This window comes from Puccinia triticina, chromosome 4A (assembly GCF_026914185.1).
Source record: "Puccinia triticina chromosome 4A, complete sequence".
Taxonomy (NCBI): Eukaryota; Fungi; Basidiomycota; class Pucciniomycetes; order Pucciniales; family Pucciniaceae; genus Puccinia; species Puccinia triticina.
In genome coordinates this window covers 6,734,638-6,760,407 of record NC_070561.1, presented here as the reverse complement: position 1 = coordinate 6,760,407, position 25,770 = coordinate 6,734,638, and the positions used below count along the sequence as shown (strand labels likewise).

At 49.7% G+C, this 25,770-nt stretch overlaps 3 protein-coding genes across 3 annotated transcripts in view; 2 read left to right on the top strand and 1 right to left on the bottom strand.

The window, feature by feature from the left end:
- Positions 1-5,864, top strand: part of PtA15_4A740 (uncharacterized protein) — a gene marked incomplete at both ends in the record, with an annotated part of 43,443 nt that extends 37,579 nt beyond the window's left edge. Inside the window, 3 exons of the mRNA XM_053168655.1 lie at positions 5,538-5,586; positions 5,651-5,728; positions 5,801-5,864. Coding sequence (XP_053019842.1) covers positions 5,538-5,586; positions 5,651-5,728; positions 5,801-5,864 — 191 coding nt within the window. The remainder of the gene's footprint in view (positions 1-5,537; positions 5,587-5,650; positions 5,729-5,800) is intronic.
- A 16,883-nt stretch (positions 5,865-22,747) lies between these two features.
- On the bottom strand, positions 22,748-23,596 carry PtA15_4A739 (uncharacterized protein; the record flags this gene model as incomplete). The annotated part of the gene is made up of 5 exons (XM_053168653.1): positions 22,748-22,938; positions 23,018-23,172; positions 23,242-23,325; positions 23,388-23,398; positions 23,462-23,596. 5 exons carry the CDS (start codon positions 23,594-23,596, stop codon positions 22,748-22,750), a joined length of 576 nt encoding a protein of 191 aa, XP_053019841.1.
- A 180-nt stretch (positions 23,597-23,776) lies between these two features.
- Positions 23,777-25,352, top strand: PtA15_4A738 (uncharacterized protein; the record flags this gene model as incomplete). The annotated part of the gene is made up of 3 exons (XM_053168652.1): positions 23,777-23,947; positions 24,006-25,082; positions 25,164-25,352. 3 exons carry the CDS (start codon positions 23,777-23,779, stop codon positions 25,350-25,352), a joined length of 1,437 nt encoding a protein of 478 aa, XP_053019840.1.
- Positions 25,353-25,770: the final 418 nt, after the last annotated feature.

The following is a 25,770-nucleotide window of genomic DNA, read 5'->3' as shown; positions in this document are numbered from 1 at the left end:
GACAACGACCAAGTGTGACTTCTCCTCGTCGTCCCTTTGAATCTTGCCCTGGGGGCCGTTAATGCCTGCGATCTGTCTCCCGTCGCCGGTACTGCTGCCAAGTTGGAGATACTGTTAGTTATATTACTCATGCTCTTGGCAGTCTTAGCAAATAAAAAAAAATTCTCGACGAAAATCCCGCCCTTTGGCAAAGGTCTAGCGGTTAGGTGTGATCAGCGTAGTTTCGCGAATTCGTTGTTCCGAGTTAGCTGTTGCTAGTCGCAAAAAATCCCGCCGGGATTTCTTGCGCAAGCTGAGCGGTGTTAGTCGTCGGTGTCCTGAGCATTGGTGCTGGTTCCGTGGCGTTTGCTGCCGGCCGGTACCGGTCGTCCACTATCGTCTAGGTTTGGGCTCCGCTTGCGGGAGCCCTGGCTGCGCGCCGCGCTGTGCCGCGCGCCCGTGCCCCTTGAAGACTCCACTGCCGCCGCGCCTTGGACTCTGCCCCCCTCCTGCTACGCTCCCGGGAAGCGCCCAAGAAATTAAAAACTGAAACTTACCCTTCCTTTGAGACCTTACATCCAAAATTGCCTTCATCAACGACCAGTCAACCACTTCTTCATCTTCATAATACTTATCCTTTATACCATCAACGACGCCACGATCCAAGACACTATTTGGATGAACATATCTAACAATCAGCGAGACATTGAAAACAGGATGTAATTTAGGGTATTCCTTTTTAATGTCTAACTCTACCGCATCCGTACCTACCATCTTCTTTACCGCAAAAGGACCAATATACCTGTAATCTAATTTAGAATTTAAACGCCTTGACTGAATAAACTTACACAAAAGCAACACCATTTCTCCTTCTGAATACACCGGTGCCGGCTTCTTCTTCACATTATAATATGCTGCTTGTTTATTCCGCGCCAAAACCAGGCACTCCATTGCTTTTTCCTGTGTCAACTGCAATGCCAACAAAAAATTTGTCTAAATCCTTATTCCCCAATGATTCAGTCATTATATTAAATTTTGGATGATGACCATAAGAAAAGAAAAATGGAGAAACACCCAAACTTGCCGAGTCCAAATTGTTTATAGATAATTCCGCCATGTCTAAACACCTATCCCAGTTGTCTTGATAATAACAATCCTTGCCTAAATTTCTTGACGCAGCTCTAAAATAAGAAGTAATCCATAGAATCTTTTCTTGTTCGGAAGAAAAGCTATTTGGAAATTGGGCAAAAGTGTCCCTCATAGTTGCACAAAATCTGTAAGTTTCTTTAATGTTTCCCAAAAAATAAATATGAGAAAAATGTGGAGGTTTGGGATGAGACTGTACTATATTCTTATGAAACACGGGATCCTCCAAAACGGTCAAACGAGAATTGATGGAATTAATGATGGTATCAACCGTATTTCAGACCTGTAAAAACTCCTGAGAATAATGGAGCTTCATTGGAATAAATTCCTTTGCAAAAACCAACAATTGAGACAAGTCCTTGATCGTCTCATTGTTCCTGGGAATTGTTTTGTCATTTCGCCTGGCTTGAGCTTGGAGAGACGCAATGGCTTGTGAGTTAGCAAAAATTGTTTGATCTCTATCTGGAAGCTTGTTGACATCCAAATCAACCCCGAGACGTCCTCCTCCAGTTGATTTAACGCAGATCCTCAATGTGGACCTGGCGAATTCAAAATTGGCAAAGAATCAATTGGTCGAGGTTCAAAACCGTCTGGAAATGGGCCGAGCGGAGGAAGGGATTGTTGTGCATCGTCCGAAACCGTAAAATTCGGAAGAGGGCTTTGGAAAGGCGTCACGTAGGATTGACCGGCGAGATGTGTGAAAGAATTAGGGTTTGGGGACGGGGGTAATGACATGCAAAGAGGAAGTTGTGGAGAAGAGTTATCGGACATGTTTATAACTTTGTGTTTTATTGGAAGCTTGATTTGAAATATTTGAATATAGAAGTGATGAAAATTGATTATGAGGATGATGATGAGGCGAAGATAATGTATAGCTTAATTTTAGAATGTCAATAAAGAGAGGAGCAAAACTTGAATCAAACAATTTATAACTTGAGAAAAAGAAATAAGATTGGATAAACCAAAGATAGCCAAAAATTTAAATGTATGGAATCTAAGGTTGAAGATCGCAATATAATTGTGAGGGCCCACCTAATACTCTTACCTCTTAAGTGGCTATGAACGAAATTCAAGAGAACCCGTCGCCTATTTTCAGATGTATTAGGGGTATTGTGTTTTGTAGAATGCTTGGACGGATGGTCCTGTTGCTGTGCACAAATCATGGCATTCCGTAATTCTATTTTTTTTTTTTGCCTCACATTGTGAAATAAAGATCATCATGATCATTTTCACTTTGGTACAGGCAGGCTCTGTATGGCAGAATGATGGAGATTAAACTGGGGCTGTGCCAGAAAATCCCATAACTATAGCACTCAACTTCGCTCTTGAAGTCCAACCATTAAGCAAAACACAATAGTCTATCTTCGGAGCAAAGAATAGACTCTTGAAAGGAGGTTTTGATAAAAGCTGAGATTACACAACCAAATGATAATGATAACAAAGAACAAAGAATATCGCAATGAGGAAAAAGAAAAGAGGAAACAACGGAATGAAAGACAACCGGGTTTATAACAATACACTCAGACCCTCAGATGAAACCTTCACAATTAAAGAAAGGAAAAAACTTGTGAAAGATGTTAGTGGTTCTTAGCATGATAAGGACCATTCTCCGATCATTAATCAGCTTCATCTTTGCATGATTATCAGTAACAAAGAAAACGTTACACTTTTGTGTTGCCTGTTTTTCTTTTTCCTTTCTCCGTGTTTCACGCATAAGCATATTTATATACATAGATGAGGTTAATGAAGCTTATTCTCAAAGACAGTGGTGCGGCCCTGTCCAAGATTGCCATTTGCCGATGCAGGAGGATACATGAAACATGGATGGATGGTACAGACATAGGATCCAATGATGATTGCTCACTGCTTGTGAAGATACGGGCTCAAGCACATGTGTGATGAGGATGCAGGGGTCTTAAAAGATGGCTCATACACATGCTGGCTCCCATCTCACGGTGTAGACGCTGGCGAGGGTCCTGCATGTTGCGGCAGGTGTGGAGGCGGCGGCGGCCGCAGGGGCCGCAGCTCCGGGTGGCGGCTGATGGCCGCCGCTGTAGAAGCGGCAATGGCCCCGCTGGTCCACGCTCGACGATGGCCCATGATATGTCTTTTGAGCACCGTGGAGACTAATAGAAAAGAATGCAGAAAGCGGATTGCAATCAACACTTTTTTGCCACAAAGACATTCACAATTGGGATCTGATTAGGAAATATGGTGTTTAGTTGAGTTCTCAAGCAGAGAATTATGTGAGGATGACGGGATCTAAGGAGATTACTACAAAGAGGGCCTGATGATACAGATATAGAACATGAAAATTTAGTGATTTCGGTGATTTATCGTATAGTGGATTAAGATTAGGCCTGAAAAAAAAGGTGGGTGGCGTGTGTCAATTATAGCGGGAGATTAGGCCTGATGGACGGAAAGGGATGCAGCGTGTGTCAATATTGGCATCCCACTGCAATGGTCGAGGCAGAGAGAAAAGATGAGGGGACGACGAACCGAGTGATCATGAGCGTTTTGCTGGGCGTCCGAAGCGTCCTTCTTGAACAGTCCGCCCCCGAGATAAGGATAGCCCATTCCCCAGGAGCCGTAGGGACTAAGCAAGCCGTAGTTGAGCAGCGGGCTCATCCCGAACAGGCCGACGCTGTCCAGCCCCAGCCCCAGGCCCAGGCCCATGTCGTACCCGCCGCAGAATCCGGCTGCAAGCATGCCGTAGCACTTCGAGTCCGATTGGCCTTTGCCGGCTTGGGCAGCGACGTCCGCCCGCGGAGCTAGAACCGGGGTGGATGCGACGGTCTGGAGGAGGGCCAGGAGACAAGCAAATGAGAAGATGCACTGCATGGTGGGCTTGGTGGGTTTGGAGGTGGGTAAGACGGTTTTGGTTGCGGAGGTGGATTATGGGTGGAGTCGAGTGTATGGATCTGTGGATGATGAGAGGAGGCGACTGGGAGCCCATCAAGCTTCCCTTTATATAGCTTTCGGCTGCCATATTCGCCCACTCACCGCCATCGGCCTGCCGCCGGGATCACACGTCACCTTCAGCTGAAGCTGTTCTGAAGGTGTATGGTTCACAGTTCTTTACTGTGCGAGTGGTAGAATTTCCCATGTGCCCTGTGTACCAACTAGCCATAAGGGCGGAATCTCCTGGTGTTTTTGGTCTTGGGAGCCGGCCGCGCCGATAAAAGCGCGCTGTTCAGTCCACCGTCGCAGTCTCAAGCTTGCACCAATGTCCACACGAACCCGCTTCGGCCTCGTGGAATCGAGGGCACATGATTCGTATAGCGGTGGCGGATGGAGTGTCCGTCAACTTGTGGTGTTCATGAATGGGTGAGGATGAGAAGCCGGCCGCCGCCGATGGATCCGATTGGTCCCGCGAAGCCATCTTGTGTCAACATCGGACACCGATAAACCACAGAGGCGTGTTTCCTTCACACACTCCGTGTATGAGAAATTCCACTCAGTCGCGGCGTGGAAAGGAAATCTGGCCGGGCGGTTGGTCTTGGAGAAACCCGGGATATGGAATCCTAGTGGGAAGGGACTCGTCAAGCATGGCCAGAAAGCTACATAAAGGAAGCTTGATGGCCGCCCAGTCGCCTCCTCTCATCACCCACAGATCCAGACACTCGACTCCACCCATAATCCACCTCCGCAACCAAAACCGTGCTACCCACCTCCAAACCCACGAAACCCACCATGCAGTGCATCTTCTCAGTCGCTTGTCTCCTGGCCCTCCTCCAGACCGTCGCATCCGCACCGGTTCTAGCTCCGCGGGCGGACGTCGCTGCCCAAGCCGGCAAAGGCCAATCGGACTCGAAGTGCTACGGCACGCTCGCCGGATTCTGCGGCGGGTACGACATGGGCCTGGGCCTGGGGCTGGGGCTGGACAGCTTGGGCCTGTTCGGGATGAGCCCGCTGGCCAACTACGGCTTGCTTAGTCCCTACGGCTCCTGGGGAATGGGCTTCCCTTATCTCGGGGGCGGGCTGTTCAAGAAGGACGCTTCGGACGCCCAACACCACACTCATGACCACTCGGTTCGTCATCTCTGCTTCTTTCCTCTTTGCCTAGTGCAACTTCTTTGTGGGATGCTAATATTGACACACGCTGCGCACCTTGTGTTTCAGGCCTAATCTCCCGCTATACGATAAACCAACAAAATCCCTTAATTTTCATGTTCTATATGTGTATCATCTTGCCATCTTTGTTGTATCTCCTTAAATCCCGTCTTCTACGCATAATCCTTCTCTAAAAGTACCCATCTTTCTAATCAATTTGCGTCAATTGGAAATGTCTGCATGAAAGAAAAACACACCTTGCAACAAGATTTCCCGAATCTTTTTGTGCCAGCCTCCGTCCCCCTATGCTCTGCTTACAAAACAGAGGGATTGACTTGATTCCGTCCGGGATGCTTCAGATAACGCAAGCAAAGCCGGCGTCATCCATCTGATGAAATCCCTCGCTGCGTACGTCCCTTCGTCTAGGCCTCACCAGCTTCTCTGGCTCACATCTTCTCTCGTCTCTGTGCAGGGAATGGGCGCCCCACAAGATCCGCTGTAACTCCATCTCGCCGGGGTACATGAACACCCTGCTGATCGAGAAATTCGAGTCAGTCTCGCCCCGTTTCTCTTGCTCCTCTTTTGACTTCCAAACTTGCTGACGTTTTTTGTTTCGCGACAGTCCCCTCTTGAAGAAAGTGTGGTTTGAAAGGACTTCAGTAATAGAATCATTTCTTTCCACTTGACGGGCCGATGTTCTCAATTTTTGTCAAAATCTCGCTGCGGTGGTCTAGACCGGTGGGACGAATGAGCCATGTTTCGGGCTTGAGCGGGGCCGCGTTGTATTTGGCCAGCGACGCGTCTTCGTTCACTACGGGCACTGATCTCTTGATCGACGGGTCCGTCCCTTCCCCCTTCCTCCACACACCATCTCCACGTTTTCCCGCAGATTTCACTGACTGACAACCCGTCGTCTTTTTTCTGTCTCAAGTGGCTATTGTACGTGGTAGACTAGAATGTAGGAATCCAGGATCAGGCCCAGAGCCAAACCCAGACCCAGACCCGCAGCAACCCCCGAGGAAGCTCGCGCGGTTAGACCCAGCCCCAGCTGCTAAGAAAGGTAAGCCCCTTTCGCAGTCCAGACCTAACCCAGACGCAGAGCTTAATTGTATCGCCACGATAACAGAAGCCAGACGATCAGCCGCAACGCCATTGGTAGAACCTAGAACAGAGAAGCACTCAGCACCAAGAAACTCGTAAGTATGAGAGACTAGATAATGGAAGGCTTGTAACAAAGACTGACCTAGAATCGTTCAACCGTAGAACCCTAGCAGAACAATTTGGACCAAAACCTCAAGACAAGCTGCTTGCTAGAATCACGGAAGCTAAAGCATCTTGTAAGCACCTTAGCCAGACATACAGACCAGACCTAGCTACTAGACAGACAAGCTAAGATGCCTGGTTGAACTGCAGCGCAGGAAACCGCAGGAGGACTCTGGCAAGACAAAACGAAGATCATACGATAGCCGCGTTGTATCTTTGTGAGCCCTAACAGAAAAAGAGAAGAAACAAACAGACACTGATGCAGGTGCAGTTGCAGATCTTGTCATTAATGACCCGGCTCCAAGACCGACAACCACCGCTCCATTCTCCCTATCTTCTCCTTAGAAAAACTCAGGAAGATCTCTGTCTGCTTTCAGGTACTTGAATCTTAACAATTAAATAGCTTTAATTTAGATTCAAATCATGTACTTAGCGCATCTGACAAGTAATCAAACATTTCAGTTGCTCCTATCTTTTTAGATTTACAGTCTTGATTTGCTCGAATTTACCTCACCTTTGCAACTGAAAGCATTCAGAGATGGCTGTCACGAGGAACCAAGGCTTTAGCAATAACGCAGACAGAACCCCCTCAGCTTAACCGAACGACGCATACAGTACCAATAAAGATCATGTGAATGTTCCGAAGTTTGACGGCACCAACTTTCCATTATGGGAAAGGAAAATCAAGATGCATCTCTGCCCTAGACGCCTTGAATCCTACCTTGATGAGCCAATGCCAAAAGAGCCAGACAAAAACGAACTCCAAGGGGCCCTAAGGACCTGTAGCATTTTAAGTGAAGCAATTTCAAATGTAATCTTCACTAGTGTCATCAACAACAAGAACGAACAGGACCTGCATGCCATCTGGACTAATATCAAAACAATATACGCTTCAGACTCCTTAGAGCATCTCCACCGCGGGAGCTAAATCAAGGGACTAAACCAAATTTAGCTCCCCAGATCCGATTTAGCTCCTCCACCGGAGGCGCTAAAGGCTACCCTAAAGTAGGAAAACCCATCTGGGGAGCTAAACCAAGACCAGATTTAGGACACTATAGCTCCCCACATAGCTCCTCTGACACACATATCACACAGCCGGAGGCCTGTGATACTCCGCTCCTTCCCGCACACAACCCCTGATATCCCCAACCCCAGACATCCATGTATCAACGGCCGTCCCGGCCGAACCGACTATTGTACACAAAAAAAATATATGAATGGCCGGTACCGGACATTGAGGGGACTCAGCAGTACAGTACCCTCCTTTGATGACCGGTCTGTGCCAGTCATTGAGGGGACTCACCACCTCTCAATGACCGGTACAGACCGGTCATCGGGAGGATGTACAGCTCTTGATGACCATTCTATACCGGTCATCTAGGGGATTCACCACCTCTCAATGACCGGCACAGCTGGCCGGTCCTCGGGAGGACGCACAACTCTCAATGAACGGGCTGTACCGGTCATCAAGAGGACACACATCTCCTCTCAATGACCGGATTGACCAGTCATCGAGTGACTTGCACAGCCATGTCAATGGCCGGTACTGAACGGCCATCAAGAGGACTACATCTCGATGGCCGGTACTAACCGGCCATCAAGAGGACTACATCTTGATGGACAGTACTGACCGGCCATCGAGAGGACTACCTCTCAATGGCCGGTACTGAGCGGCCATCGAGAGGACTACCTCTCAATGGCCGGTACTGAGCGGCCATTGAGAGGACTGCATCTTGATGGCCGGTACTGAGCGGCCATCGAAAGGACTGCAAGTTGATGGCCAGTACTGACTGGCCATTGAAAGGACTGCAAGTCGATGGCTGGTACTGACCGGCCATCGAAAGGACTGCAAGTCAATGGCTGGTACGTCTGAGCGGCCATCGAAAGGACTGCACGTCGATGGCCGGTACTGACTGGCCATCAAGAGGACTACATCTCGATGGCCGGTGCTGACCGGCCATTGAGAGGACTGCATCTCGATCGCCGGTACTGACCGGCCATTGAAAGGACTGCATGTCAATGGCCGGTCAGTACCGGCCATTGAGAGGACTGTATATCGCTGCCATTTGTTGACCGGAAATCGGTATTGCACCTCTTGTGCTGACCGGCCATCGGGGAGTCGGGGGTAGCCGGTTTCACAACCTGGAGGTGCTACTTTGGGAACCTTGCGGTGTGAAAGAGACCTCGGTCAAGAAGCTAAAACTGTGCCGCAGTCGCGCGAGCCTGGGATTTAGTCCCTCAGATAGTTCCTAGCGGTGGAGATGCTCTTATTGTCTGTGTTCCAAGTCTGGAACAAGTGGCTGGATATTCAGTACAATAAAGACATGAATTCCTACATAATCGAAATGGAGGAAAGCTTAGCCAAATTCAGTTCACTAGGCCTAAAGGTTCCCGACGTACTTGTTGGCTTCGGTATTGTCGGAAAAATCACCAAACAACGACCGATGCTCATGCAAGCGCTCTTCGCCGACTTGAAAGCATTGGCCAAACCTAAGGAGATTATAGCCAAACTCCGCGATATTGGCCGCCACAAAACCGCCACAAAGCGCAAGTTTGTCGAGGATCCTGAGCCACCATCCACCGCACTGGCCATAGGACCAAGTCACGGACCAAAAAAGACCTATCCGCCTAAGATTCGCTGCTCTGGCAGAAAGCATAATCCAAAAGCAACCACCCATGTCAAGGCCGACTGCTGGACATTTCACAAACCTCTCGGCCACCAGGCAAGCCTCTTGTAGACCAGGAAAGACCCCAGAAGAAGCCGCGCAAGTCATATCACACAACGGCTGACAAGGACGTTGAAGATGAAGAGGAAACTTACCACACCCACATAGCAAAACCCTCTTTCACATACAATGTAATGACCCCCGGTATGCCATTAACAACAATTTTAGATTCTGGAGTGAGCAATCACATGCTCAACTCCCTGAGCTACTTTGTCGCAACCACCCCGGTACATATTGCCATTGTCACAGGAAGCAGTAAATCTGAATTGACAGCGGTTGCTTGTGGCACTGCGAAGCTTCATCTCCCCTCGGGACAAGTCCTCACCCTCACTGAAGCCTTAAATGTCCCGAAGCTAACAAGGAACCTAGTATCCATGATGCAGCTCCTCCACCACAAAGCATCAATACACGAAGTGAACGGAGTCTTCAAGGTAAAAATTGATGATGCAAAGTCCTTCAGAGTCAACGTCGCAAACAATCTTCTGGAAATTACAGATGTCTCCTCCACACCAGAGCCAGTCACAGGCCTCATCACCACGCCCGCGGTTAACTTCTCCACTTCCAAATGTGGCACAATCGGCTCGGCCACGCCAGCTCCGGCCGTATAGCGCAAGCTATTCCCGACAAAATAAATCTGGAGAAGACGCACGCGTGCCAGGCATGCATGCAAGGCAAATTGAAACGCCTGCCATGCAAAGGCTCCTTCAAGGCTGCTGATGCACCCCTGAGCGTCGTGCACGCTGATCTTGTCAGCCCAATCTCTCCGCCAACAAACGGCGGAGCCAGGTACTTTATTACTCTTGTCAACAGCCATATTAAAAGAGAAGAGCCAAGCCACTCAAGCCATCATTGACTTCCAGACATTCTTTGAAAAACAAACTGGTTCAACCTTAAAGAAACTAATCTCCAACGGCGGCGGGGAATTCGTGAACGGTACATTAAGCAAATACTTGAAGGCCTATGGAATACAACACAATGTGGCCCAGCATATACTCCTCAGAACAACGGGATGGCCAAGCGGGCAAACCGCTGTGGTAGACGGAAAAGTGGAAAAATAAAAAGTTTTTTCTATGCCACATAATTACTCATACTAGGCCTCAAGATAACATCAAATGGACCCCAGAAATGGATTTTACGGCCAATTTTACCCCTAGTCACCACTGGAAGCGTCACTGGAGCCCCTCTGGTTTGGAACCTACACTTCCTTGGACACGGGACACCCATCACACGTTCAACATACCCAGTCACCAGCCTGTCACAAGCCTCAAGTCAAAGATCACAGTATCATGCTTATACACATCACAGGATACAAGCACAAATCTCCCCATCAGACTATAGTCATCACATAGTATCAAGTACTCTTCTATTTCCATATTATGATGTCATCACGCACTGATTCTGCAGCCTCAGACTCCATTTATGCACCCCCTGCATCCACCTGTCAACTCATGCAGCCTACTGTCACTTTAAGCAGCCTTCATGCGGCCCTACTGCATTCTTATGACATCATTTATGTACCCCTGACACAGTATGACATCATTTGTATCTACTCTCACCAGCTAAAATCCCTCACCCTGTTGTCCAGATGGGCTAAAACCCTAACCCACAAGCCCTCTGGGGCTCCACTTCTGTCTATATAAGGAGCTCTCTCCTCCCCAGTTGTCAGCTTCTCAGCTCAGTACTCACCAGTTATTTACATACCACCCTTCACACTTACCATCACCACCACACATCACTACATCCCGTATATTTGCAAATAACTACTGAACTCACTCTCAAAATCTCACATACCTGTCATTGAACAACTTCATCTGGAACTAGACCAGACCTATCACTTGATTAAAACCTGCCAAGCATAGCTTGGTGGGTCTTGTTGACTGATAGCATAGAAGGGCAGAGTTTGCACCTCCATCATCCCCTTCTTCATTCAGCAAAAGGGTTTCACAAACACTTTTGAGTCTTACACCGCACCATCATCGACATGGCACAATGCCTGTTGATGCAGGCAAACTTCGCCCCAGAATGGTGGGCTGAGGCAGTGTGAACTGCAACAGCCACTACCAATTGCCTGCCGTCCCTTGGGAAGAACAAAACCTGCCCACTGGAATTGATGTTCAAACTAAAGCCCAACATCACCTTCTTACCTCCCTTTGGCTGCCGCGTGTGGATCGTCAAGCCAAAACAAAAGTGCAACTCCAAATTTGGCTCTATATCCTGGGAAGGGATTCTGTTGGGATACGAGAACAACTACTTGTCTTATAAAGTCTATCAGATGGAAGAAAAAGCGATCATCACAGCAAAACATGTCCATTTTGATGAGACAACCTTTCCGGAATGCCCAACGCTACACAAAAGTCACTTACATGCCGAGCAAAATCGCATGCCGAACTTTAAATCAGACAGCCCACTACCGTTTGACAAGGAGGAGACAATCCCTCTCCTCGAAGACCAACCTGAAAATGAATCTGACGCTCAGCTCAAGGAAGAGGCCAACAACATGTCCAGGATCATCCGCAACCTCCGGTCCGCCAGCCCGCAGGACCCCACAGCTCCTGCATCTGCGGTCATCGGCCACCCTCCCGACACCCAGGCGCTAAACGCTCCTGCGGGGCAACAGTTTGAATGGACAACCACCCCTCCGCCTAAGGAAATCACAAGCGGGATAGACCAGCACAATATTGTATCAGGAAAAAGGACTCGTCACGCGTTTCTAATTCAGATCAAAGTCGACCCAAAGAACCACAAGCAAGCCATGGGCGGGAAGGATCGACTCAGCTGGAGCCAGGCGGAGAAGAAGGAAATCGCCAACATGCTGAAGCATCAAGTCTGGAACATTCGCCAGAGGCTTGCCTCCGACAAGCCCATCCCCTCAACCTGGGCATACAGAAGAAAGCTAGGACCATTGAACGAAGTCATTGAGTTCAAGGCCCGCATCTGCGCACAGGTTTTCCGGCAAATCCACGGCAGGCACTTCAACATCATCTACGCCCCAACTGGCAAGGCCGCGTCACTCCGCCTCCTCATCTCGTTTGCAGTCAACAATGGAATCATGATTCACCAGTTGGACATCAGGAGTGCATTCCTGACTTGCCCCCTCAAGGAGACGGTAACTCTCCTGCCACCTCAAGGATATGATTGCCCACCCAACTCGGTCCTTCACCTAAACAAGGCCATTTACGGCCTTCGTCAAGCGCCGTTGGTCTGGTATAAACAACTCACGGCCTATCTCAAAACTCTTGGCTTTCAGATTTTGACTTCTGATCCCTGTGTCTTCTGGAGACGCGAAGAGATCGGTCGACCAGCAACCTGGCTATTTGCACACGTCGACGATATTGTCATCATCAGCAAGCAACCCGAAATTTTCAAGCGGGAAATGGAGAAAGAGTTCTAGATCAAGTGCCCAGGAGAAGCAGAATTTCTCCTGGGGATGAACATCAACCGCTTCAAAGATGGCCTCCAAATAAATCAGACTCAATACGTGGAGCAAAAACTCGCCGAATTTGGTCTAGCGGACAAACATCCAGCCTCCTGCCCTCTCAACCCTCAAGAACGCCTGTCAAAGGCGACGGGTCAGGAAATTGATGCCTTCAGCAAACTGGGGGTTAACTACCGCGGCTTAGTAGGGTCACTCAATTACCTTAGCATCCTCACGAGACCGGATATCTCGTTTGCAGTGAGTCAACTCTTGCAGTACTTGGACAACCCAGGGATCAGGCAGTACCAAGCTGCTGTTCAAGTTTTTTGGTATCTCTTGGGGACCCGGAATGTTGGGCTCACGTTCAAGCGCTCCAGAAACTCTAAGCTAAAAGCTTACTCGGACGCCGACTGGGGCAATTGCCTGGACACCAGGCGTTCAACCACCGGTTTTGTCATCACCGCAGGCACTCATCTCATCAACTGGAAATCCAGTCAACAGCCAACCGTTTCTCTCTCAACCGCCAAGGCGGAATACAAGGCGCTGTTGGACCTTGGGCGCGACCTGGCTTGGTTTGCGAGTCTCATTAAGGAAACCGGAATTCTAGATGCGGTCAAGCCCATTGAGGTCGAACTGGACAACAAGGGAGCAATCAACCTCGCTAACAGTGAAACATCTCAAAATGGCTTCCGGACCAAGCACATGGATATTCAACTCCATTTTGTCCGGGAGCTCATTTTCTTGCGACTGATCACCACGGACGTTTGCTCAGCACCTGTTTACGAGTGCCTTTGCACAATTCATGCCGACATTTGGTCCGATCCTTGTTAGTTACTGGTTTGATGTTGGTTTGATGTTGGTTTGATGTTGGTTTGATGTTGGTCTGATCTTTGTTCAAAGAATGGTTAAGATGTCAGGCGCAATCTAACTGGATCCTAACTGGAATTGTATGAGATGTATTGTGGAAGGTACATGTAGAACATACACCATACCTGTGCTGAAACTAAGCCTAACTGTGAGCAGGTGGACTTGATCCACAATGTTGACCAAATATATGAATGTTTTGACCTGATTTTTCTACCTCTGTGTATACCCATACCCTGTACATTACTCTGATGCATGTTTTTGTATTTTTTTGGGTCAGCCCAAGTACACTCCAAAAAAATCCCAAAAGCACTCCACAAGTGAGTGGATGGAGTGCGCACTCCAATGATTGTTGGAGTACAGAGTAGAATACTCCAAGTTGGCTGGAGTGCAGAACCGGGGACTCAAGAGTCTTTGGAGTGCACAACCAAGAACTGCAGTGTCCAGCAAATGTAATGAGTGCCGGTGAGTCCCACTCCATAAAATTAGAGTGCATATCCCCAACACTCCATTCATGATATTTCTCCTCCCTGAAAGGGGAGTGCAGAGCTCTCCAGCCAGAGCTGGAGTGCATATGGGGTTCAAGTTGAACCCCAGTCAAGCAGGGTATACTATGTACACACCCTGTCTGGCCCACCCCACTGGATGCCCGCTGACACCTCTTGATCACCGGTACACCACGGGGGCAAAAGAAAAAAATCATGATTGGAGTGGAATCTCCTCTTGATGACTGGTCCATGCCGGTCATTGAGGGGACTCACACCTCTCGATGACCGGTGTGTACAGGTCATTGAGAAGAGTGATTCCCCCCGATGACCAGTACAGACCGGGATGGAGAAGATTCACACCTCCTCTCAATGACTGGCCCGTTCTGGTCATCGAGGGGAGTCACACCTCTCGATGACCAGTGTGTACAGGTCATCGAGAGGAGTGATTCCCCCCGATGACCGGTACAGACCGGCATCAAGGAGATTCACACCTCCTCTCAATGAATGGTCTGTGCCGGTCATCGAGGGGACTCACACCTCTCAATGACCAGTGTGTACAGGTCATCAAGAGGAGTGATTCCCCCCGATGACCGGTACAGACCAGTCATCAACCGGACGTGTTACTCCTCTCTCCCCTTGATGTCCGTCCTGGTCATTGAGAGGAGTAACACCTCCCCTCGATGACCAGTCTGTACCGGTCATTGAGGGGACTTCCACCTCTTGATGACCGGTCTACACGGGTCATCGAGAGGAGTACATAACACCTCCCCTTGATGATCATTAGCCTGTGCTGGTCATCTAGGGGACTTGCACCTCTCGATGACCGGTAAATACAGGTCATTGAGGTGAATAATTCCTCTCGATGACCGGTCCGTACCAGCCATCAAGGGGAGTAACATCTCCTCTTGATTACCGGTCTGTGCCAGTCATCGAGGGGATCCTCATGTCCTCTCACCAGGAAAAAACAATGATCACTTGTCTGCAAGTGACATAGCAAAGTACAAAGGGGCCTTTGTAATTTTTCATGTCACTTGTAGGCAAGTGATCATTGTTTTTTCCTGGTGTCTCGATGACCGGTACAGACTGGTCATTGAGGGGGGAGCACTACACCTCGGTCATTGAGTGGGGTATGTACTCCACTCAATGGCCATCGAGCGGCATTAAACCCCAGTACGCCGCTTGATGGCCTGTCATCGAGTGGCGTGCACAGGACCCGATGACTGGTCATCACTATTGGAGTACACACCCCAGTTGATGGCCGGCCATTGGTTGGTATGCATACTCCGCTCGATTGCCGTTCATTGAGCGGAGTGTGGTATATAACTCCACCTGGTGGGGTTGAAGAGATATTCAATCGAGGAGCGTATGTAAGCCACTCCGAGGAGGTGCGAGGCGTAATGCCCCCTGTTGATCCCCCTTGTCACACAAACGTACGGCCGTACGTTGGTGTGACATACACCAATTCAAGTCAAAAGCTTCAAAACCAAAACAAGCCAAAAAATCAATTCAAAAAGGAATTAAATAATTCTATTTTTACAATAGAAAGAAGTCTGAAGAGGAAAACAATAGTAACACAACTTGGGAACACAGAAATTCCCAAATTCCAGGCTAATCAACAGCAGTTCAGGCTCAAACTTTGGAGCAATGTCAATTGTCAGTCAGATATATTATTTTTTTCTTTATTTAAAATTATTTCTTGAATCAGGCAAAAAAAAAATGATGCAGTAAACCATAAAAAATGTGAAAAAATGTGATCCTTCTCAAAAGACAGTTTTTTATAAACTTGGCATCTAATTCACTACACAACAACTCACGGATTCAGAATTCACGCCTTGAGTATCTTGAAAATTGTTAATCCTCATTCTGAATTGAATCAATCCATATTTTTTTTCTGAAAGATCCATGTGCAGTGGAAGTTGGAATTCAGGGTGATTCAACATGCCTCAATTCACTTGTGCATGGCTTGCCCTTAAATCCCCACCAAAAAAAGAAAAATTGGAGAATTTGCGTCAGGGAGCCAGTTACGGCAAACAAAAAGAATCAGGAACTATATTCCAAGGTGGCTGCACCACCCACTTCCAAGGGTGTAAATGTTATATGTTGCCATTTCAAGAATCAACCAGCAAATGGTAGAGCCACTCCACCTCATACCCAAAGCCCATTTCTGCTAATAAATCAGAAGAGAAATCTCACATCCCTGATAATTTTAAATGAACTGAATTAGGGATTGGCAATACATGCATTTATCATTCTCAAATGGAACTTAACTATGAAATTTTCAAACGGCCTGCTTCAATTTAAACACAGAAAAATTGGAATTTGAAATCAACTTGCATGTCAACTCCCTCTTCTACCCAACATATAAATCAATCACAACCAGATTTTTGAGTCTTGTACAAATTCTTTCCTTAAATCCAAGTGAACATCATGACTTGATGTGTAAATATTAGTCTTCTTCTTATAGTTTTCCAGAGACACATCATGCTAAATGTTGATTCAACCGTTGAAAATCTCAAAAATGGTGTACTAGATCACTTCTGGGAGGTTTCTTTTGACTATGAATCACAGGTTGTTTGTTTCCATGCGTTTTTTGTCACGTTTTCATTAACCATATTTTCATCCTTGATAAGTGTTGCCTAATTGTATCTAAGCCTTGTGATTTTTTGCTACAATTTGTTCATGTAGCAGCTAACCTTGAAGAATCAGACAACCAACTTCCAACCAAAAAAAAAATCATGGGGATACCGTGTTAACCAAGCTGATCTTTTATTCTTCTTGAATTCCTTTGAGGAATAAAGAATGTCTGCTAGTTGAAACCTGATGGTAAGATTTCCGCTTGTATCATTTACAATTTTTCTTGCTACCAAGCTCCTGAGAAACCTTGTAATCTTTGCTCTTGTTTTGGGTAAGCTCCTTCACATGTTGAATTTATCAAGGTTTGGATTTCGGCCAAAGAAAACTCCAGCTGAGGCTCTTGGAATTCTAGCAGAGCTGATTGCTTGCGGGCCATTGACACTACATGTCAAGCAGAACCAATATAGCATCTGCAGGTGGGACAACTGGCATGGAAAATGATGCACATTCAATTAATAGCAAATATTTCAAAACACTACTCCCCACATTGTTCCTGAAACAATCAAAGGGAACCAATCTAGAATATGATGATTCAATATAAAATTATCCCAGTGGCAGAGAGCCATAGAAATTTGAGTAAGAATAACATGTTGAGATTGAAATTGATACCCACAATTGTCCACTCATCATGTCAAGCAGACCCAACCTGGGAAATGCATGCGTACTGGAAAACTGGCACAGAGAGTAATGAAGATTCAGTCTAAAAGAACTGTTAGAGAGGAATTTAATTTTAGAGAAAATACACCAAAAATTTGTTGGATGAAATGTCACTCGCATGTCACATGTTACACAAACGGATGCGGAATTCTCTCAGAACCTCCGAGAACTTCTACTCACTCAGAGAGAATCAGAACCGACTCAGATCCACACGGCAACCAGACCTACGACAGCTCAAAGCGCAACGTACCGACACAAGCCTAAACCAACACCGAATCCAAGGGAGCTGTTGTTCAGGGGGAGAAGGATAGGTATTTGCTTTCTTAAACAATCAACCGCGGTATTTGTCAACTCAGTTCTTTTTTTACATTTATTTTTTCACAGTTTCACTATCTCTCATTTCATCTCGCCTTCTCATATAGTCTGCTCAGATTGTTATCATCACAACCTAGGTAAAATACTCAAAGTCTTATTGTTTTCTTTTCTCATGAAGATCTTTATTAATTGTTTTGTTTTCTTAGTTTTACTGCTACTGGTTTTATCAAGTGTTTGCAATCAATAAGATCTCCCAAAACTACAAAATTCACTGTTAAATATTTAATACATCCAAACATTTTCAAATTTACTACCAAATCTTTTTGTTCAGATTGAAATTCATTTTGAACAATAGATAAATCAGGAATTTTGCCAAAGAGTTTCTCTTTTCCAAGCTCACATATCAAGTTTATCTACAGGTTTATTTCTTATGAAATGACTCTCTGTAAGCTTCAAGGATTTATCTTGAGCGTCTTCTAAACCTCAGAAGGGTGAATCTCACTCTTTCACAAGAATTTGAGGAATATCTCCTGGACATTTGGGAATTCAAGTTGACAAGATCTCCTCATGGAAAACTTTTTTTTATCCTCACAAGAGCCTTAGAATTCAATCTCAAGCCAGATTTAACCCATCTCAAACTTGCCTTGAGCGCAATTCAGCATTGATTCATCATTAATTCAGCATGAATTGACCACAATTTAATTGAGTGGAAATTGAGTGTAACTTGCTGATAGGGTTCCAGAAGAAAATTTAAAAGGTTCAAAAAATTATTGAATGATTGGAATTGCATGCAAGCGCTGAGCAAGGTCCCATGGTATAACCCCATGATTAATCAAAATATATAATATAGTAGTAATATGAGAAGCCATTGTTTCTGCCAAGAAGTTGACAATTCCTTGCAGTGTGGTTGTACATATGCTTTTAAAGAGTTAAAGTAATTTATACAGTCAAGTTGCAGTTGGTATCAATATGATATCAGACCAATTTCCAACATGACTTCATTAAACATTCAGCATAACTTCAGCAAAAATTCAGCACAAAATTACACATCACTTGGGGACCAAGTCCTGCAAGAGATCTTAAAGGGTTCCTAAAGAGAGGGGTGTAGGCACTTGCACGCAAGTGCTGAGCAAACATCGGTGGTGGATTCAACTTCAATACGTCAAGACCAGCGCCAACGCGGCTGATTTCCTCACTAAAGCCCTTGGTTGCTCGGTCATTCGCCACTCCCTCACTCAAATAGGCGTGCTTCAAATCTCTGATGTTACTTCGAATCTTGCAACTCGAAGCATGCAAGGCTGTAGGAATCCAGGATCAGGCCCAGAGCCAAACCCAGACCCAGACCCGCAGCAACCCCCGAGGAAGCTCGCGCGGTTAGACCCAGCCCCAGCTGCTAAGAAAGGTAAGCCCCTTTCGCAGTCCAGACCTAACCCAGACGCAGAGCTTAATTGTATTGCCACGATAACAGAAGCCAGACGATCAGCCGCAACGCCATCGGTAGAACCTAGAAAAGAGAATCACTCAGCACCAAGAAACTTGTAAGTACGAGAGACCAGAAAATGGAAGGCTTGCAATAAAGACTGACCTAGAATCGTTCGACCGCAGAACCCTAGCAGAACGATTCTGACCAAAACCCCAAGACAAGCTGCTCGCTAGAATTACGGAAGCTAAAGAATCCCGTAAGCACCTCAGCCAGACATACAAACTAGACCTAGCTGTCAGGCAGACAAGCTAAGATGCCCGGTTGAACTGCAGCGCAGGAAACCGCAGGATGACTCTGGCAAGACAAAACAAAGATCATACGATGGTAGCGTAGTATCTTTGTAAGCCCTAACAAACAGAAGAGAATAAATAAACAGACACTGATGCAGGTGCAGTTGTAGATCTCGGCACTATTGTCCCGGCTCCAAGACCGACAACCACCGCTTCATTCTCTCTATCTTCTCCTTAGAAGAACCCTGGCAGATCTCTGTCTGCCTCCAGTTGCTTGAATCTTCACAATTAAATAGTTTTAATTTAGATTCATATCATGTACCTAGCGCATCTGACAAGCAATTAACAACTTCAGTTGCTCCAAATTTTTCAAGCGGCAGCAGCTCCGGATGGCGGCTGGTGGCCGCCGCCGTAGAAGCGGGAATGGTCCCGCTGGTCCACGCTCGACGATGGCCCATGATATGTCTTTTGAGCACCGTGGAGATTAATAGAAAAGGATACAGAAAGCGGATTGCAAGCAACACTTTTCTTGACATTCACAATTGGGATCTGATTAGGACATATGGTGTTTAGTTTAGTTCTCAAGAACAAAATTATGTGAGGATGACGGGATCTAAGGAGATTACTACAAATAGGGCCTGATGATACAGATATAGAACATGAAAATTTAGTGATTTCGTTGATTTATCGTATAGCGGTTTAAGATTAGGTCTGAAAAAAAAGGTGGGCGGCGTGTGCAAATTATAGCGGGAGATTAGGCCTGATGGACGGAAAGGGATGCAGCGTGTGTCAATATTGGCATCCGGTGGTCAAGGCAGAGGAAAACATGATGACGAACCGAGTGATCATGAGCGTTGTGCTGGGCATCGGACGCGTCCTTCTTGAACAGCCCGCCGCCGAGATAAGGATAGCCCATTCCCCAGGAGCCGTAGGGACTAAGCAAGCCGTAGTTGGCCAGCGCGCTCATCCCGAACAGGCCCAAGTTGTCCAGCCCCAGCCCCAGCCCCAGGCCCATGTCGTACCCGCCGCAGAATCCGGCTGCAAGCATGCCGTAGCACTTCGAGTCCGATTGGCCTTTGCTGGCCTGGGCAGCGACGTCCGCCCGCGGAGAAAGAACCGGGGTGGATGCGACGGTCTGGAGGAGGGCCAGGAGACAAGCGACTGAGAAGATGTACTGCATGGTGGGTTTCGTGGGTTTAAAGGTGGCGCGGTTTGTTTGCGGAGGTGGATGATGGGTGGAGTCGAGTGTCTGGATCTGTGGGTGATGGGAGGAGGCGACTGGGAGGCCATCAAGCTTCCCTTTATATAGCTTTTGGCTGCCATATTTGCCCACTCACCGCCATCGGCCTGCCGCCGGGATCACACACCACCTTCAGCTCATGAAGCCCTTCTGAAGGAGTATGGTTCACAGTTCTTTACTGTGCGAGTGGTAGAATTTCCCATGTGCCCTGTGTACCAACTAGCCATAAGGGCGGAATCTCCTGGTGGTTTTGTTCTTGAGAGCCGGCCGCGCCGATAAAAGCGCGCTGTTCAGTCCACCGTCGCAGTCTCAAGCTTGCGCCAATGTCCACACGAACCCGCTTCGGCCTCGTTGAATTGAGGGCACATGATCCGTATAGCGGTGGCGGATGGAGTGTCCGTCAACTTGTGGCGTTCATGAATGGGTGAGGATGAGAAGCCGGCCGCCGCCGATGGATCCGATTGGTCCCGCGAAGACATCTTGTGTCAACATCGGACACCGATAAACCACAGAGGCGTGTTTCCTTCACACACTCCGTGTATGAGAAATTCCACTCAGTCGCGGCGTGGAAAGGAAATCTGGCCGGGCGGTGGTCTTGGAGAAACCCGGGATATAGAATCCTAGTGGGAAGGGACTCGTCAAGCATGGCCAGAAAGCTATATAAAGGAAGCTTGATGGCCGCCCAGTCGCCTCCTCTCATCATCCACAGATCCAGACACTCGACTCCACCCATCATCCACCTCCGCAACCAAAACCGTGCTACCCACCTCCAAACCCACCAAGCCCACCATGCAGTGCATCTTCTCAGTCGCTTGTCTCCTGGCCCTCCTCCAGACCGTCGCATCCACCCCGGTTCTTTCTCCGCGGGCGGACGTCGCTGCCCAGGCCAGCAAAGGCCAATCGGACTCGAAGTGCTACGGCATGCTTGCAGCCGGATTCTGCGGCGGGTACGACATGGGCCTGGGGCTGGGGCTGGGGCTGGATAGCTTCGGCCTGTTCGGGATGAGCCCGCTGCTCACCTACGGCTTGCTTAGTCCCTACGGCTCCTGGGGAATGGGCTATCCTTATCTCGGCGGCGGGCTGTTCAAGAAGGACGCTTCGGACGCCCAGCACCACACTCATGATCACTCCGTTCGTCATCTCTGCTTCTTTCCTCTCTCTGCCTTGTGCAACCTTCTTGTGGGATGCCCATTCTGACACACGCCGCGCACCTTTTCTTCATCAGGCCTAATCTCCCGCTGTACGATAAATCAACGGAATCACTTAATTTTCACCGTGTATCATCTTGCCATCTTTGTTGTATCTCCCTTCCATAACTTATTCCTCACATAATCGTACCCTTGAGACCTAAAAGTACCCATCTTCCTTATCGATTCGCGTCAATTGGAAATGTCTGCATGAAAGAAAAACACGCCTTGCAACAAGATTTCCCGAATCTTGTTGTGCCAGCCTCCTCGCCAGCCACGCTTTGTTGTCCTCATCGCGTCGGCCCGTTCCGCCACCCGAAGTCCGCGGCGCCACAGGCCCATGAAGCGGCAGCACAGATCGGGCGGAACTGCGCCACACGATACTCGAAGGTCGCGGTGCATTCCGCCCCGCTGCGCTCCACGCCACTGGCGGCGCATGCTTCGCTGGCTCCAAGCTTAAACTCAGCCTCTTGAAGGAGGCAAGTCTGAGGACCAAGTCTCATTCTTGGCCTGAGGCGTTCCACGCAGTAAACCATATACATGGTGATCGACGTCTCTCCAAAACGCGCTCTCTTAGCCGACGAGCCCCAAGTCCCATGCTGCAGCCCTCATTTTCAGCCGTCTGGAGGGTGCTTGCACCCCGCACACAGGGCAAGAGGGACTTGTGTTGCGCGTGCCATCCTCTCCAGACAGTGCAACCCGTCTACCTGAGCCCGGAGCCAGAGCGCACCTATGATCGAGAAGGGGACAGTTGTAGTCGATGTGCTCGGCCAGCGAGCCCATCCTCCCCAGCCGGCCCCAGAGCCCTCTTGCCCGCCCGCGGAAGCGACGGGATTCGGGTATACACGCGCGTTGGAACTCTATGCAGGCTTGAAACATCGATCCGCTTGACAGGAAGCCGAGCGTTCTTTTGCACAGCAGGATGCGGGGCAAAGAGAAATGGTTTGCAGGAAGAGAAGGGGGGAGGTGTGTTCTTGTGGGGGGCGTTAAGAATGACCAAAACAGAATATGAAACGAGAAGATTTATGTGTGAGTGTAGTCCTTTCTATGTGGGAAGGTGGAGGGGTCTATCCGAGCTTGGCCTGTTTGGCCTTCCACTCCTTCTTGGCCAGTTGGTGGGCATGGTCGTTCAGTCCGAGCCTGTTCCTGCAGATCTCGATCGCATAGAACTGGATGCGGGTGATGAACATGGTGTTCTTCTCGGTGTAGTCCTCCAGCGAGTTCGTCCGGATCAACGTCCCGAAGTTGTAGTCGGTCACTGCAAGCACACACAAGATCTTCTTGAGTCGCTCTTGACGCTGCTCAGGACTGTAGGGTAGGGGAGGATGAAGGCTGACCGGTGGACTCGAAGAGCTTGATGTACTTCCGCCAGGCCTCTTTGCCCTCGGGACTCTTGAGGACAGCCTCATCAATCTTCTGCAACTTGCCGTCCTTGTTGCTGGCCATGTCGGGGAAGGCCTCCTGGAAGGCCTTGAAGATCTCGTCATCGTATCTTTGATGGAGAGGAGGAGGGATCAGTGGACGGAGAGGGAGCGCCAGAGTGACAGCCGCAGCGGCTCACTTGGTCAGCTTCATGTTGCTCGGCTTCTTGGCGCCCAACAGGTTCCAGTACGTCTCGGCTTGCTCGATGCATCGGACTGCGAATCTGCGCGGCCATCAGCATCAGCCGGAGGGCTCAGCAGGCCTTCTTGGCAGCCATCACTCAACTGTTTCTCGATCTGCACATCCCCAGGAAGAGCCGGTCAGCAGCTCGTTTGGAAGAGAGGGGGATGTGGACTCACTTCGGGCAGGTTGGGTGCGTTGGCAGCGTCGAAGTTCTTGGGGATCGGGTCGGATGGGATGTCCATGTTTGGGTGGTTCCGCTCGGATGTGGTGGGTGAGGTCGGCTGGCGGGGTGGACTGGCGTGTGTAGGCATGGGGTTAGCCGATTACGTAACCATGACGCTCCCCCGTGTATGGCCATGCATTCTGGGAGGCTCTCCAGATCTTTGCGGCGCCCAGATCTGGGGCTAGAATCTGGAGGGGTCTGCAGACCGAGCGGATGGGTTTCCGCAGAAACGGAATTTCTCGAGCCGGACAGCCAACCACCATCATCCATGTCGCCCGCCGAGCAGACCCAGGCCAGCTTCTTCGCGCCCATCGGCGAGACCGCCGCCCGGCTCGCCCACGCCGCCGAGCAGCCCGATGCCGCCGAGGAGCACGAGGAGGAGTGCATGCCCGAGGGCGTCGACTCGATCGAAAGTCTGTGCATGCATTGCGGGAAAAACGTACGCCGGAGCAGCCCCTTCGCGGCACAGCCAGGACTGACCACCCCCGTCTGTGCAGGGCAGGACGCGGATGCTGCTCACCTCGATCCCCTTCTTCCGCGAGGTCATCGTCGTCTCCTTCCGCTGTCCGCACTGCCACCACGCAAACAACTCGATCCAGTCCGCCGGCCAGATCCAGCCGCGCGGGGCGGTCTACACGGTCAAGAACGTGCATCGGCCGGCGGACCTCAACCGGCAGGTGATCAAGTCTGAGCACGGCGTCGTGCGGATCAAGGAGCTCGAGCTGGAGATCCCCAAGGGCCACGGCAAGATGACGACGGTCGAAGGCCTGCTGCGGGACACGATCGACGACCTCAGCCTCAACCAGCCCGCCCGCAAACATCTCGACCCGCTCGTCCATGCCAAGATCGACGAGCTGCTCGCCCGGCTGGCCGAGGTGCTCCAGTTCCGCGCCCAGCCGCTCACCATCGAGCTCGAGGACATCACCGGGAACAGCTTCATCGAGGCCATCGACGGGCTCAACGACCCGCACTGGACCAAGCGCGAGTTCCTGCGCTCCCCCGCACAGAACGCCGAGCTCGGCCTGGCGCCCCAGTCGGCCGGCCAGGAACAGCCACCCGCGGGCGGCCTGACCGACGACTACGAGGGCGAGAACCCGGAGGAGGTCTACTCGTTCCCGGCCACCTGCGGCTCGTGCGGCCACACCCTCAACACGCGCATGAAGAAGATCGAGATCCCCCACTTCAAGGAGATCATCCTCATGTCGACCAACTGCGCCCACTGCGGGTACAAGGACAACGAGGTCAAGTCGGCCACCGCCATCGCCCCCAAGGGCACCAAGCTCGTCCTCAGGGTCGCCGACAAGGAGGACCTCGCCAGAGACATCCTCAAGTCCGACACCGCCGAACTCACCATCCCCGAGATCGACCTCCATCTCAACCCGGGCACCCTCGGCGGAAGGTTCACCACCCTCGAGGGCCTCCTCACCCAGGTCTTCGAGGAGCTCGACCAGAAGGTCTTCGCCACCGGCGACTCGCTCTCCACCGCCTCTCCCGCCCACCCCTCTCCCGGCCCCGAGGAGGGCCAGAACCACTCGAAATCGTCCATGAAGATCTTCATGGACAAGTTCAAGGCCGTCAGTCTCTCTCTCTTTGTTACACTCCCCCATGGGAAAACCCCTGCGCTTACCTCTCCCCTCCCGTGGACGTGTGTGCAGATCCTGTCCGTGGACACCCCGTTCACCGTCATCCTCGACGACCCGATCTCCAACTCCTTCGTCCAGAACATCTACGTCCCCGACGACGACCCGGCCATCGAGAAGACCGAGTACGAGCGCAGCTTCGAGCAGAACGAGGAGCTCGGACTCAACGACATGCGCACCGAAAACTACGCCCCATCATCATAGCCTGCCCGTCCTCGCCCTTGCTTGGCGGGCGTTGGAGGCACACTCCCCTCGTCTCCCCGAAACTATAAAAACACACCCTAGTCGTACTCAGTAATCATCTTAACCCCATTCGGCCCGACACAAATCATCCTTTGTCCGCGCTCCCATCAACCCCACATGCCCCGCGCCCATACCAGGACACGCACCACAAAAAGTGTCTGGTTTGGGGGGGATGTGTATTTGGCTTTTGCGAGGGACGGGGGGAGGCCAGCGAGAGATGGCTCCTGCTTGTCAACACACACACACGCTGCAGCGTCTGTCCTTCCTCTGCAAAGCCCCACACACACCCCGCTGTGCACTCCTGTCGGACTCGCATTGGCTGGCCGTGGTGCTGGCACACAGCCGTCACTGGGGAAACCGGGGCAGATAACGCGCCCGG